Genomic DNA, 14,053 nt, shown 5'->3' with positions numbered 1-14,053 from the left:
ATCCGCAAATCAATCAACGTGATACAATACATTAACAAAAGAAAGAACAAGAATCATATGATCCTCTCAATAGATGCAGAAAAAGTATTTGACAAAGTACAGCATCCTTTCTTGATCAAAACTCTTCAGAGTATAGGCACAGAGGGTACATACCTCAATATCATAAAAGCCATGTATGGAAAACCCACAGCGAATATCATTCTCAATGGGGAAAAGCTGAGAGCTTTTCCCCTAAGGTCAGGAACGCGGCAGGGATGTCCACTATCACCACTGCTATTCAACATAGTATTAGAAGTCCTAGCCACAGCAATCAGACAACAAAAAGAAATCAAAGGCATCCAAATCAGCAAAGAGGAAGTCAAACTCTCACTCTTTGCAGATGATATGATACTGTCTGTGGAAAACCCAAAAGACTCCACCCCAAAACTGCTAGAACTCATACAGGAATTCAGTAAAGTAGCAGGATATAAAGTCAATGCACAGAAATCAGTGGCATTCCTATACACCAACAACAAGACAGAAGTGAGACAAATCAAGGAGTCGATGCCATTTACAATTGCACCCAAAACCATAAGATACCTAGGAATAAATTTAACCAAAGAGGCAAAGCATCTGTACTCAGAAAACTAGAAAATACTCAGGAAAGAAATTGAAGAAGACACAAAGAAATGGAAAAACGTTCCATGCTCATGGATTGGGAGAACCAACATTGTGAAGATGTCAGTGCTACCTAGAGCAATCTACACATTCAATGCAATCCCAATCAAAATACCATCCACTTTTCTCAAAGAAATGGAACAAATAATCCTAAAATTTGTATGGAACCAGAAAAGACCCCGAATAGCCAGAGGAATGTTGAAAAAGAAAAGCAAAGCTGGCGGCATCACAATTCCGGACTTCCAGCTCTATTACAAAGCCGTCATCATCAAGACAGTATGGTACTGGCACAAAAACAGACACATAGATCAATGGAACAGAATCGAGAGCCCAGAAATGGACCCTCAACTCTATGGTCAACTTATCTTTGACAAAGCAGGAAAGAATGTCCAATGGCAAAAAGACAGTCTCTGCAACAAATGGTGTTGGGAAAATTGGACAGCCACATGCAGAAGAATGTAACCGGACCATTTCCTTACACCACACACAAAAATAGACTCCAAATGGTTGAAAGACCTAAACGTGAGACAGGAGTCCATCAAAATCCTAAAGGAGAACACAGGTAGCAACCTCTTCGACCTCAGCCGCAGCAACTTCTTCCTAGAAACATCGCCAAAGGCAAGGGAAGCAAGGGCAAAAAATGAACTATTGGGATTTCATCAAGATAAAAAGCTTTTGCACAGCAAAAGAAACAGTCCACAAAACCCAAAGACAACCGACAGAATGGGAGAAAATATTTGCAAATGACATATCAGATAAAGGGCTAGTATCCAAAATCTATAAAGAACTTATCAGACTCAACACCCAAAGAACAAATAATCCAATCAAGAAATGGGCAGAAGACATGAGCAGACATTTTTCCAAAGAAGACATCCAAATGGCCAACAGACACATGAAAAAGTGCTCAACATCGCTCGGCATCAGGGAAATCCAAATCAAAACCTCAATGAGATACCACCTCACACCAGTCAGAATGGCTAAAATTAACAAGTCAGGAAACGACTGATGTTGGTGGGGATGTGGAGAAAGGGGAACCCTCCTACACTGTCGGTGGGAATGCAAGCTGGTGCAACCCCTCTGGAAAACAGTATGGAGGTTCCTCAAACAGTTGAAAATACAGCTACCATACGATCCAGCAATTGCACTACTGGGTATTTACCCCAAAGATACAAATGTAGGATCCGAAGGGGTACGTGCACCCCGATGTTTATAGCAGCAATGTCCACAATAGCCAAACTGTGGAAAGAGCCAAGATGTCCACTGACAGATGAATGGATAAAGAAGATGTGGTATATAGACACAATGAAATATTATGCAGCCATCAAAAGGAATGAGATCTTGCCATTTGCAATGACGTGGATCGAACTGGAGGGTGTTATGCTGAGTGAAATAAGTCAATCAGAGAAAGACATGTATCATATGACCTCACTGATATGAGAAATTCTTAATCTCAGGAAACAAACTGAGTGTTGCTGGAGTGGTGGGGGATGGGAGGGATGGGGTGGCTGGGTGATAGACATTGGGTAGGGTATGTGCTATGGTGAGTGCTGTGAATTGTGCAAGACTGTTGAATCACAGATCTGTACCTCTGAAACAAATAATGCAACATATGTTAAGAAAAAAGAAAAAGAAGAAGATAGCAGGAGGGGAAGAATGAAGGGGAGTAAGTCAGAGGGGGAGATGAACCACGAGAGACGATGGACTCTGAAAAACAAACTGAGGGTTCTAGAGGGGAGGAGGGTAGGGGGATGGGTTAGCCTGGTGATGGGTATTAAAGAGGGCACATTCTGCGTGGAGCACTGGGTGTTATGCATAAACAATGAATCATGGAACACTACGTCAAAAACTAATGATGTAACATGATGATTAACATAATAAAAAAATTTAAAAAAAAAACTACTCTCCTGTGACTATCCACACTCTGATTATCTTAGATGTGGATTATCTACATGTCTCAAGCAATTCCGTGCCCCTACTAAAATAAAATGACATGCTCTAAGGACCCATAAGTCACCCTAAAGCAAAGTCTTAAGTCTATTAAAAAATTAATGTATCATGACGGGTGGAGGTGGGAGAAGAACAAAGGACCAAATCCAAAATACTCAGCATATAAAAGTGTTACCTGAGCGAACTATAGTAGAATGAAGATGTTCATTCAAAGCCATATTTCCAATGATACGCATTATATTTCTCTGTATTTTAGGACAATCCTTGTGAAGTTGGTATAGCCTCTGAAGTAGTTGCAAGCCTCCGTTTGCTTCAATTTTATCACAATGTGTAGATATCTAGCACAACAAATTAATAAAAGCTCACTTTATGTTGCACAAATTCACTAACCAGGTGACAAAGTATGTGATGGCACAGCCAGGGGGCTCCTACTCAAGGACAGAGACCTACCTAAAACTCTCATGTCAGCTTACTTAAATAAATAAGCAAACCCCTATGTTAGAGGTGATTCAAAATCACTGAAAAAATGAAGGCGTACCTCACCAGGACTTCTGGAATTTTAATTCTTATTCTGTTGAGCTCTTGGTAGGATGTGTAACCTGATGATGTCATTATTATAGAATTGTTTCAATTTATAGTGATACTTTGGCTGGCTTGAAACTACCTTAAAAAGCTTTGCTCTGCTTGAGAATGCTGCCACCTGGTAACAGGGAAAAAAAACTCCATACAAGTGGCAGATTTTGCTTCTGCATACAAGAACTCCCAGAGATAAGCACCATTTGCGGCCCTGCACACCACCCCACACAAGTCCACAGCTATGGGGCTCTCCTAAAACTCAGGAGTCCGAACAGTTTTTAAAGAGAAAGATCAAGTAGTGAAAATAAAAAAGAAAGAAAAAGGGATGTGAATTTTTAATGGAGAAAAGAGATAAAAGAAAGCCAAAGGAAATATGTAATACTGTTATAAGTCCTCACAAGGTGCCAAGGTCACTTGGCATGGCCTGGGCCCCTCCCATCACCAGTTGTACTCACTAACATGACACCATGTCACATATGTGCAACAATTTCCATTCTCCAAATTTTTATTGAATTTTATCACATTTTAAGTGCATTTAGAAGTATGTCTTTTAGACATACGTCAGTGAGATATGTAATGACTTGAGAGGTTTCTGGAAAGGTATTCCACGCACTGTACTTTCCACTGAAGATGCATCTATTACTTCAGAAACTAGTCTGAAGTTGTAAAAACTCCAGCTCATTTTCCCACGTGCCCTTTTGAACTACAATGCTAATACCTCTGCTTTGTACTCAATTCCTAACTCCACTGGTGGGAACTAGAGATGACCAAAGATGCTTCTGAGCCGTGACTAATGGTTCCCAAAATTAAACTGGAGAGTTTAAGAGTTCTAGGATGGGGTTTCTCACGATGTGGGATGAACCACTTCCAGCAGCCTCACCAGGGATGCCTGTTAAAATGCAAATTTCTGGACATAACCCCACATCTACTAAATTAAAATTGCTAGAGGTGACCAGGAAATATGCACTTTTAAGCATGCTTCCTGAGTGATTTTTATGCATTCATATTTGAGCACCACAAAGTTTGTTGCTTTTTTCTTTTTAAAATCAAGAAGGCACCAGGGGGCACCTGGCTCAGTTAGGCATCCACCTCTTGATCTGAGTTCAGGTCATGGTCTCAGGGTCCTGAGATCAAGCCCCATGTCAGGCTCTGCTCTTGGCAGGGAGTCTTGCTTGAGATTCTCTCTCTCTCTCTCTCTCTCCCGTCTGCCCCTCCCCCTTCTCTCGCTCTCTCTAAAAATAAATAAAATCTTTAAAATAAATATAAATAAATAAAATCAAACCATGATCATGACAGCAAAGTCATAAATGCCAAAAAATTTAAAAACCACTAATACATGCTCTGGTTAAAATTCAAGAGTATGGTCATCCAAATATTTACTTTTTTTCTATATGCTGCATCTCTAGCAGATGTTTTACTGAAAATTAACTACCTGGTAATATTATTTGTAAAAATGATCTCAGAAAGGCAGCAGGAGACAACATAGTTCAAAGGTCAATGCCGTATTTAGACAATGGGTTGTTTTCTTTATGTACAATTAAGATTAAATACATTTTTAGAACTACTTGGCAAAAATGAAATACATGTATTGGTGCTAAATTAGGATTATCAATTCTAATAATGAAATGGGGGAAAAGCAGAAATTTTAAAACGAGCAAAAAGCTTTTTTTTCTTCTACAAAAAATGAGGGTTACTTCGCTTGACTGAGCCAACATGTACAATTTTTTCACTGTGATCATAAAAACTAAACCACATTTTGAAAATGTAAGTTACCTCAGAATGTTTTACCAAAGCTTCTAAACAGAACATTTCCACTGTAGCTGAAGGAACCTCTCCAAAACTTTCAGCATAAGGAAGTCCATTTCCTCCAAAACACCATAAGCCACCCTGAAAGATAATTAAGGTGTTTACTAAAATGAGTGACTCATATTTTTTGTTTGACAAAAAAAAAAAAAAAAATCCCTGAGCTATACACGACATATTTTGGAAGCTGAAAGGGAACTAGTTATGCAAATTGTTGCTTACTAGAACAGAAAACATAAGGAATCATTTCTAGAAGAGGCAATCTTTATGTCTTTCTTACTTCTTTCCTCTGTGTCCTCTTCTCTCAAAGTATGAAGACTAACACACAATTCTTTAACAAGAAAAGCCCAGGGTTGGCCATAATGTTCTACTGTCAGATGATGTCATAGCAGAGTCTACTTGAAGTCTATCAGTCAAAATAATAATAAAGAGAAAAGGCATTACTGGAAAAATTTAAAATGAAGATAACCGATGAGAATGATCAGAGAGCTTTCAATTCTTCGTAAACTGAAATTCAAGTTCATATGGAAGAATAAGCAGAAGAGCTAGGAAAACCATGAGACAGAACGGGAGTGTGTACTAGCCCTCGTAGATAGTGAAATATAAGAACAAACAGGGAACGTGTGGTGATGAGCACCAGGTATGATACACAACTAATGAATCGTTGAACACTACATTAAAACTAATGATGTATTATATGTTGGCTAACTGAACATAACAAAAAAAATTAAAGAAAAAAATAAACGGGGAAAAGAAAATTTCAACTCTTACCATAGATCAAATGCTAATGTCACTAGTATACAACACTTCCCTTCAAATCAGTGGCAAAAACACCAACAATGCTACGGAAAAATGAGCAACAGTCATAAACAGAAAGTTCCTAGGAAAGGGAATCTATGACATGATGCCCAACACTGCTCTTATGAGAGGCATGCATGGTGACACTACATGAGAAAGAACAGTTTCATCTCTCAGAGGGGTGGGGAAGCAGGCACTCCTATCACCCTGCTACTGCTGTGGAGGACAACTCAGGACAGCTGTCTAAATTGCAAGCACCTGTGCCCTTCAACAGTTCATCCTACACACAAAGGCAAAGATATACAAGTATAGGTTCCTTCACTGCAGCAATGTTTGTAAGCATGATGTTCATTCTAAAATAGGAACTGCTGACCCAGGGACATCCTTAAGCGCCTGGGGTAGATAGAATTCAGGGTAGGGAGGGCATATGCTTGGATGGAAAAATGTGATGTCTTTATTCCTGACATCTCACAGAAATTCTGCATTGCATTCAATTATAAACACAGACAATAAACCATAGTAACTATAGCAATCTGTGTGACTCTGTCAACAACAGAGAGCGCAGGTAATTTCCTATCACATCTCGTTTGCTGGAGCTTTCTGAAAATAACACTAGGATCTTCATTCCTCTGAATGCCAACTGCACATCCTCATACTGGTGACCCAGAATTGACACTGCCATCTAGTGTCCACCTACCAGCAGTTACTTGAGACCCATACATGGACAGACTAGTCCTCGTTTAATATTCTTATTCAGCCCAGCAACAACAGCATTCACAGTGATGTCTTTAAGGAGCAAAATTTACACACTGAATTGAACCACATGAAATTGCAATTTTCCCCAACTCTGTCCGCTGAAAGGGTCTAAAAGCAAAACCGGTAGCAACGAGCAAGCTTACACCCAAAAGGTGGTTTCTAACGACCACTGGTTGTTCCTTCCCTAGAAGGAACCAGGGCTTCTTGAAGATTCAGCTGACTCCAGAGCTGGAGCACAGAAAGTTTAAGATGGAGTCTGGAATGTTTTCTAATGCCAGAAAATAAGGAGGTACTCAAAAAATAATGGAGACAATTCCAAAAGGCACAGGAGGCAACCTGAAGGGGTTTCCACACCAAATCTGAGACACTTTGAGCATCAATATGAGTAACAGTGGTACTGGGTTATAATCCAGTGAATAAAATAATCCATGAGCCCCTGGATCCATGGATCAGGAAGGAAGGAGGGCGGAAGGAAAGCTTTTCCTTACAGTAGACAGAAGTAAAGAGGGATGGATAGAGTTGGGCAGGGGGGAGATCACCATTTTGCAACCATCCAAGAATAACCATTATCAGGCACGATTCATTGAGAGGATACTGAAACCAATGGCTGAAAGTTTGAAGAGGAACAGGATAGACTAATAGTCTCAAACATCCCCTCTCCCCTCAGATCCTATATTCATTACAAACAAAATATATGTTAACATTAAAGCAGAGAAACCTGGCAAGTTAACATCAGCAACAAGGGGACCAACTGGCATCATGTGCTTCTGGATGTGGCACAGTGGGAAGGACACAGATCACCTCTGCTGTGTTCCTGCAATAAATGCATAAGCGGACTCTAATCCTGAGGACACGTGAGACACACTAAATTGAGAACATTCTGCAAACCACTACTTTGTATTCTTCAGAAATGTCAATGACATGAAGACTAAGAAAGGCTGAAGCATTTTTCCAGATAAAAGGAGACATGACCATCAAATGCAATGTTTCATCCTAGACATGGATCAGATTTAAAACAAACAAAAAAACAAACAATAAGCTGCCATAAAAGAATTACTGCGATACTTGGCAAAATTCAAACATCGAGTCTATATTAGATCACAGTATTCTATCAATGTTAATTTTCTGAGTTTGATATCTGTACTGTGGTCATATCTCAAAAGGTCCATGTTGTCAGAAATACAACAACACTTAAGTCTTTAGAGGTGATAGGACATTATTTCTACATCTAACTCTCAAATGGTTCAGGGAGGAAAATAGTAAATAACGTGTGAACAGACATATAAAATATATCTACAGAGAGATGGGCAGTAAATTGGGGGTCAGAAAACAAATGGGACAAAATAGTAATAATTGGTGAATCTTAGTGAAATGTATTATTTCTGCAATTTCTGAAGTTTGAAATTATTTCAAAACAGTTAAAATATTTTAAAAATAAACTTCAACTTTCCTGTTTTAAATGTATCTGAGGCGCAATTATTGCTAATTAAATGTATTGTTATTTAAGGCATCAATAAGAAGTACATGTATTATACCACAAAAATTATTTTTAAAAACACTATTTCAATATAATCGGTTTCCTTTGTAATCCTATGTATTGTGTTTTATGCATCTAGAAATAATTCCACAGACTTCACTAAACCACCGGGGGGATCCAAGGCATACAAAGCTTAAGAAGCTCTGCTCTAAAACGAAACAGCTGTGTAGGTTATCTGCTAAGGCTCAGTAACCTCCTGAGGAGGTAGTTTTGTATAGAAGCAGCATATTGCCCCTTGAAAGGTGCTTGGAGACTGTCACAGGGCAGTTTTAGCAGATCTGTAAAAACTAGATGGACACCCCTCCTATCTCTTCACTCACAACTTCTTGGTAAGTAAAAAATCCGAGAAGCCTAACTAAATGGGGGGCGGGGGGAGGATGACGGGGTGGCGGGGGGGAGAGGCGATGAGAACAACTAAAATGGAGTTGCTTACTGATGGGGCCTCAGAACTGAAACTAAATATTTTTTTAATGTTTAATTAAAGATGTGCTTTTTGTTGTTGTTGTTGTTTTTTTGTTTTTTTTTTTTAAAGATTTTATTTATTTATTTGAGAGAGCGAGAATGAGAGAGAGAGAGAGAGAGAGAGCACATGAGAGGGGGAAGGGTCAGAGGGAGAAGCAGACTCCCTGCTGAGCAGGGAGCCCGATGTGGGACTCGATCCTGGGACTCCAGGATCATGACCTGAGCCGAAGGCAGTCGCTTAACCGACTGAGCCACCCAGGCACCCTGTTGTTGTTGTTTTTAAAAAGCATTCACCTCTTTGATTAGGTTTATTCCTAGGCATCTTATTGTTTTGGGTATAATTATAAATAGGATTGACTCTAATTTCTCTTTCTGCTGCTTCATTACTGGTGTATAGAAATACACCAGATTTCCGTATGTTGATTTTGTATCCTGTGACTTTACTAAATTCATGTATCAGTTCTAACAATTTTTTGGTGGAGTCCTTTGGGTTTTCTATAGAGAGTAGCATGTTGTTTGCAAATAGTGAAAGCTTGACTTCTTCCTTGCCAGATAAACCTAACCAAAGAGGTGAAGGACATAAAGAACATAAAGCCCTCAATCAGAATGGCTTTCCTGTGTGAAGGTAGTCTTACTCCCAAGGTGTGAAGGACCCTGAAGAGTACTTTGAGGACTCTGACAAGATGGCACGTGCAGCTGGGCATGCTGACCTGCGCCCTTCTGACCTGCTCTCAGGCTCCCTGTTTGCACACCATCTGCCACGACACAAACTTACTATCCTGTAACTGCCTACTGGCACCTTCTTACCAATTCGGTCACCGCTCCAAGGGGAGCCACTCTGATAAACAATGGCCAGTCCATGCCCTGATCACAAAAAGTAAAGGGCTCAGACTTAGCATGTAATGGGAAGCCATTTGGAAGGCTTAATGCAGGAGAATGAGTGGATCTAATTCATGTCTTGTTTTGTGTTTTTTTTTTTTTAATCACTCTGGCTGCTGTGAAGGCATACAACTGGAGAGACAAGTAAGGAGCTTGCTGTGGTGTCTGAGATGATGGAGATGTGATAAGGAAGCTTTCTAGATCCAGCAAGATGCTGAACGTGGCTTCTAGTGAATCCCTCCCACTACAAACATCTAGAAATGTCTAATGAAATATAATACAAGCTATTTTAAAACACAGCCAAGTTCTAAAGAGAATGGGAAGAAGAAATAAAGGAGAGTCCTCAGGTGACAGATTGAAAACAGAACCTTCAGCAGAAACATTGAGCATGGGGCGACTAATGTAAAATGCCTACAGGCTCCTTGGATGGGATTTTGCCACTTGTTCAGTGCAAGAGATGTGGTTTTGGGTCTCACATTCAATGGGAATTAAATCTGAGATACCTATATAAAGGCAAGGCCCTGGAAAGTTTGCCCTCTAAGAGAATCTAGAAAACTCTGCCCACCAGCCCATGAAAGCAATGAGAAAAGCCTGTTTCTGCTTGGGGCTTTGGATGAGAAATCAACCCTAAGGCTATTCTATCTACAGATGTGTTGAATTTATACTCCCTGTGTGCCACAGAAATCCCAAACCAGGGAATGAATATGAAACTAGTCCAGTAACAGTGAAACCCCTGGGGTGTCCAACAGAAGTAAACACAAAGGCTGCTCTGTGAGGACAGATTTACAATCCAGGGTGCTTGGGACTCCCACAGAAAATCTGTTCAGCTAAAGACAAATTCACAGTAAAAATATATAACCCATGTTAACCCACAATCTAATATGAGAGTCAATGCCACCCCAAACAGAGACTAACACCTCAATAAACTGAAATAACAGAAGACACTGAAAGAGACTTTAAAATTATTTTAAAAACAACAGCAAGAACAGAGCCGAGATCAAAGAACAGGACAGTATGAGAAAGAGATGATGGCAGCCAGGGGGACATGGTTACAGTGCAGATAGTGAGGCAAACGGGCTCAGGCTGTATTTGAAGGGACAATTTGCAGGAACTGCAGATTGGTTCAATGTGGAAGGAAGGAAGAACAAGAGTTCCTAGCCGTTAGCTTAAGCAACTAGGTGGGTGCTGTGCCATTTACCGAGATGGAAAGGCCAAAGGAAGAAGAGCTTAGTGGAGGAAGGGTGGGCTCAACATGTTGAGTTTGGGACATCAATTAGACATCCGAGCAGAGACAACAAGGAGAAGGTTGAATGTTTAAATCTAGAGCTTGGGTTAGAATATAGGATTAGCGGTATCACTTTAGGCATCAATAGCATATAGATGGTATTTAAAACCTTGTAAATTACTATCTATTCATTCTTCAAGATGTAACTTCAGAGTCACCTTCATGGAGCTTTACATGACTTCTTAAGCAGAGTGAAGGGCTCTCGGAGTAACCCATATCTCTCTGGGTTATCTTATACATTCTGTGATTTTGTTTATTTACCTGTCTCCCCACCATCCCTGACAGTGCCTGGCACACAACCAGGAGCCAACATGTTTATTCTGTTCCTGAATGGATGACTGTTCTAAGGTTCTAAGTGCTAGCCCCTGGCACAGTATCCTAGAAAGGGTGGACGGGCACTCCAAAATATTTACTGAATGAATAAATGAGCTAACCTTCTGAGCAGCTAGACTTTGACTGCTTTCACTCAGAGCCAAAGATGTAAAATACTGGATACACGCATCTAGCTCCGTTTGAGGTAAAGAAGCCAGCAACTGTCTGAGCTCTTCTTCAATGGAAGAATCCTGTAATAAAAGGAAAGGAAATCTTTCATAATTAAGCTCAACAACTGAATACAACAAAAGTACCCAAAGAATCAAAGCCAAAACAAAAGAGCAAAGATAAATTAGTGCTTTTAGTCTTGAAAACTGTTGCCCACCTAAGGACATAGAGAATCAGTTATGAGTTCTGTACTTCTATGTCTGCTACCTCAGTCTGAAAGCCTATTGCAAAGTTTAGCTCTTGACTCAAAATGGATTATTACACTCTAACTAAACCTTGCTTCTATAAATCCAGAACTCATTACTGATTTTCTCTAATAACTTACATCTAGCATATTCATTTTTCTATTTTTCAGTAACTGCAAGTTTTCACATTTTCATTTTCTAGGAAAGCCTTGGAAAGGTGAATAAGCACACTCTAATACCTATTAGTGGTTAGTAATTAATATCTACGTGGAGTAATACATTAACATCTCTATGTAGTGGTTAGTAAAAACCTATGCAGAGTGATATGTTAGTATCTACCTGTAGTGGTTCTCCAGGAGCTTTTTTGCACCCCAGGAAACACCCAGCAGTACCTGGAGACAGTTTTGGTTGTTACAACTGAGGGGACTGCTACTGGCATCTAGTGAGTAGACCACGGATGCTGCTAGACATCCTACAATGTACAGAGCCACCTTCCACAATAAAGAATTATTTGGCCCAAAATGTCAGTAGTGTTGAGAAAAACTGATCTACAGCAGTATTAGAACTAGGGCCTAATTCATCGATGTTGATTGGCTATGAAGTTACCTTCTGGTGCATAGAGATTCACAATGCCCCAAAGGGGAAAATAACACAAGAGAAACAACATCTCCTGATAAATCAAGAAATCTTTGTATAGGAACTACAATTTCAGGTTTCCATCTAGTTTACCTGCTTGTGAAAAGTAGCCAACAGACTGCTTTTCGAATGGTTACTTTGCACCCAAAGTGAAGATGATGTATTAATCTATTTTTCACTCACTGGACTAGTTTATTTACTTACTTCTTTTAAAGATGGCAAAGGAGGTGGTGGAAGAAAAAAGCGAAGATCACTCTCTTTGCTTCGTGCCAAACCAATAAGAGTTCTCAGATCACAGGCTTGAGCAATTATCCTATACTGGTAATCTATTGTAAAAGTATGTTATTAGCACCCAAATTAGCTTATAGTTGTTTCAAGAATTAAATGAACATTTAATTTTTAAATTATAATTTTGTGATTCAAAATTTCCCACGTCTCTTTTCATAATCACAACTGCATTTACACTACCGGTAAGCCAGATATCCAACATTTCCATGCCTGATCTCATAATTCTCAACATATATGTAAGCATATCGCGGTCTAACTAACCTTTTGAAGAACTGAACTTCAAATGTGAAAACTGATAGGTCAGAACCAATTTAACTTCTCCTTTTCTTTGTAATAATTCTAGGTTTAAAAACTGTTTTGATCACTACTTAAAAAAACCTGAGGTTGCACTGAGATCTACTGTCCCTGGTATGGTGTGGTGTTTTGCATTCTTTGATGTCCATGAATAATGTGAGGTTTCAGATGGTGGTACTTTGTTTGAGCCTTCATGATTTAACCAGTCCAGCCTTTATGTATTGCTCTGAATGACTGTGTCCCCCCCCCCCCATTCATATGTTGAAACAGAATTCCCGATGTCATGGTGGTATTTGGAGGTGGGAACCTTTGAGAGCCCCCATGACTGGGATTACTGTCCTTATAAAAGAGACCCAGAGAGATCCCTTGTCCCCTCTGCCATGTGAGGACACACAGTAAAAAGCCGGTCACGTATGAACCAGGAAGCAGGTCCTCATCAGACATCAAGGTGGTGATGGCACTATGATCTTGGATTTCCCAGCCTACAGAACCGTAAGAAATAAATTTCTAGGGATGCCTGGGTGGCTCAGTCGGTTAAGCGTCTGCCTTCGGCTCAGGTCATGATCCCAGGGTTCTGGGATTGAGTCCCACATGGGGCTCCTTGCTCGGCGGGGAGCCTGCTTCTCCCTCTGCCTGCCTCTGTCTCTCTCTCTCTCTCTGACAAATAAATAAAATCTTAAAAAAATTTTTTTTCTATTGTTTATAAGCCACCCAGTCTACAGTTTTGTGTGATAGCAGCCCAAATGGACTAAGCTATGTATCGAAAACAAAATTACAACCACTGAAGCAGGCATTATTTTTAATAATGTCAGTTCATGACCTGGATGAGTTCTTTAAGATCAAGTGGGGAACTTTCCCAAAATCTACGTGCCTGGGCTCCAACTCTGATTTTTCTGATATAGTAAGTCTGAAATGGAGTCCTGGAAGGTAGATATTTTTTTTTAAGATTTTATTTATTTTGAGAGACAGAGAGAGAGAGTGTGTGTGCACAAGGGTGGGGGGGGGCAGAGGGAGAAGCAGACTCCCTGCTGAGCAGGGAGCCCTATGCAGGAACTCGATCCCAGGACCCTGAGATCATGACCTGAGTTGAAGGCAGATGCTTAACTGACTGAGCGCCCCTGGAAGGTAGATTTTTAAAAAAGATTTTTATTCTAAGTCTTCACCCACAGTGAACAAGCTTATAAGTTATATTATATATATATATATATATATATATATATATATGTTATTGTAATTACAGCCACCAATCAATCAACTTGTATGGAGGCAAAGATCTTATTCTGATACTTTTCTCTGAAACTATTCTTTTTTGTTTACCCCATTTTATAAGATGACTCTATTGATAAAGTATATTTTAGTCCCTGTACTATAATCAGAGCAGATCTGAACTCTTGCTCATGTACTTTTACT

At 39.8% G+C, this 14,053-nt stretch overlaps 1 protein-coding gene across 4 annotated transcripts in view; it reads right to left on the bottom strand.

Moving 5' to 3' along the window:
- The window catches only part of SERAC1 (serine active site containing 1), a 41,839-nt gene that overhangs the window by 18,304 nt on the left and 9,482 nt on the right, over positions 1-14,053 (bottom strand). For all 4 annotated transcript variants that reach the window (XM_027603563.1, XM_027603564.1, XM_027603565.1 and 1 more), the window contains 4 exons: positions 12,266-12,387; positions 11,135-11,263; positions 4,954-5,067; positions 2,780-2,942 (listed from right to left, as the gene is read on the bottom strand). In XM_027603563.1, the coding sequence (XP_027459364.1) occupies positions 2,780-2,942; positions 4,954-5,067; positions 11,135-11,263; positions 12,266-12,387 (528 nt within the window). The remainder of the gene's footprint in view (positions 1-2,779; positions 2,943-4,953; positions 5,068-11,134; positions 11,264-12,265; positions 12,388-14,053) is intronic.

This window comes from Zalophus californianus, chromosome 7 (genome assembly GCF_009762305.2).
Source record: "Zalophus californianus isolate mZalCal1 chromosome 7, mZalCal1.pri.v2, whole genome shotgun sequence".
NCBI classification, from domain to species: Eukaryota; Metazoa; Chordata; class Mammalia; order Carnivora; family Otariidae; genus Zalophus; species Zalophus californianus.
The sequence above is the reverse complement of the archived record's forward strand: the minus strand, read 5'-3'. Positions and strand labels throughout refer to the sequence as shown.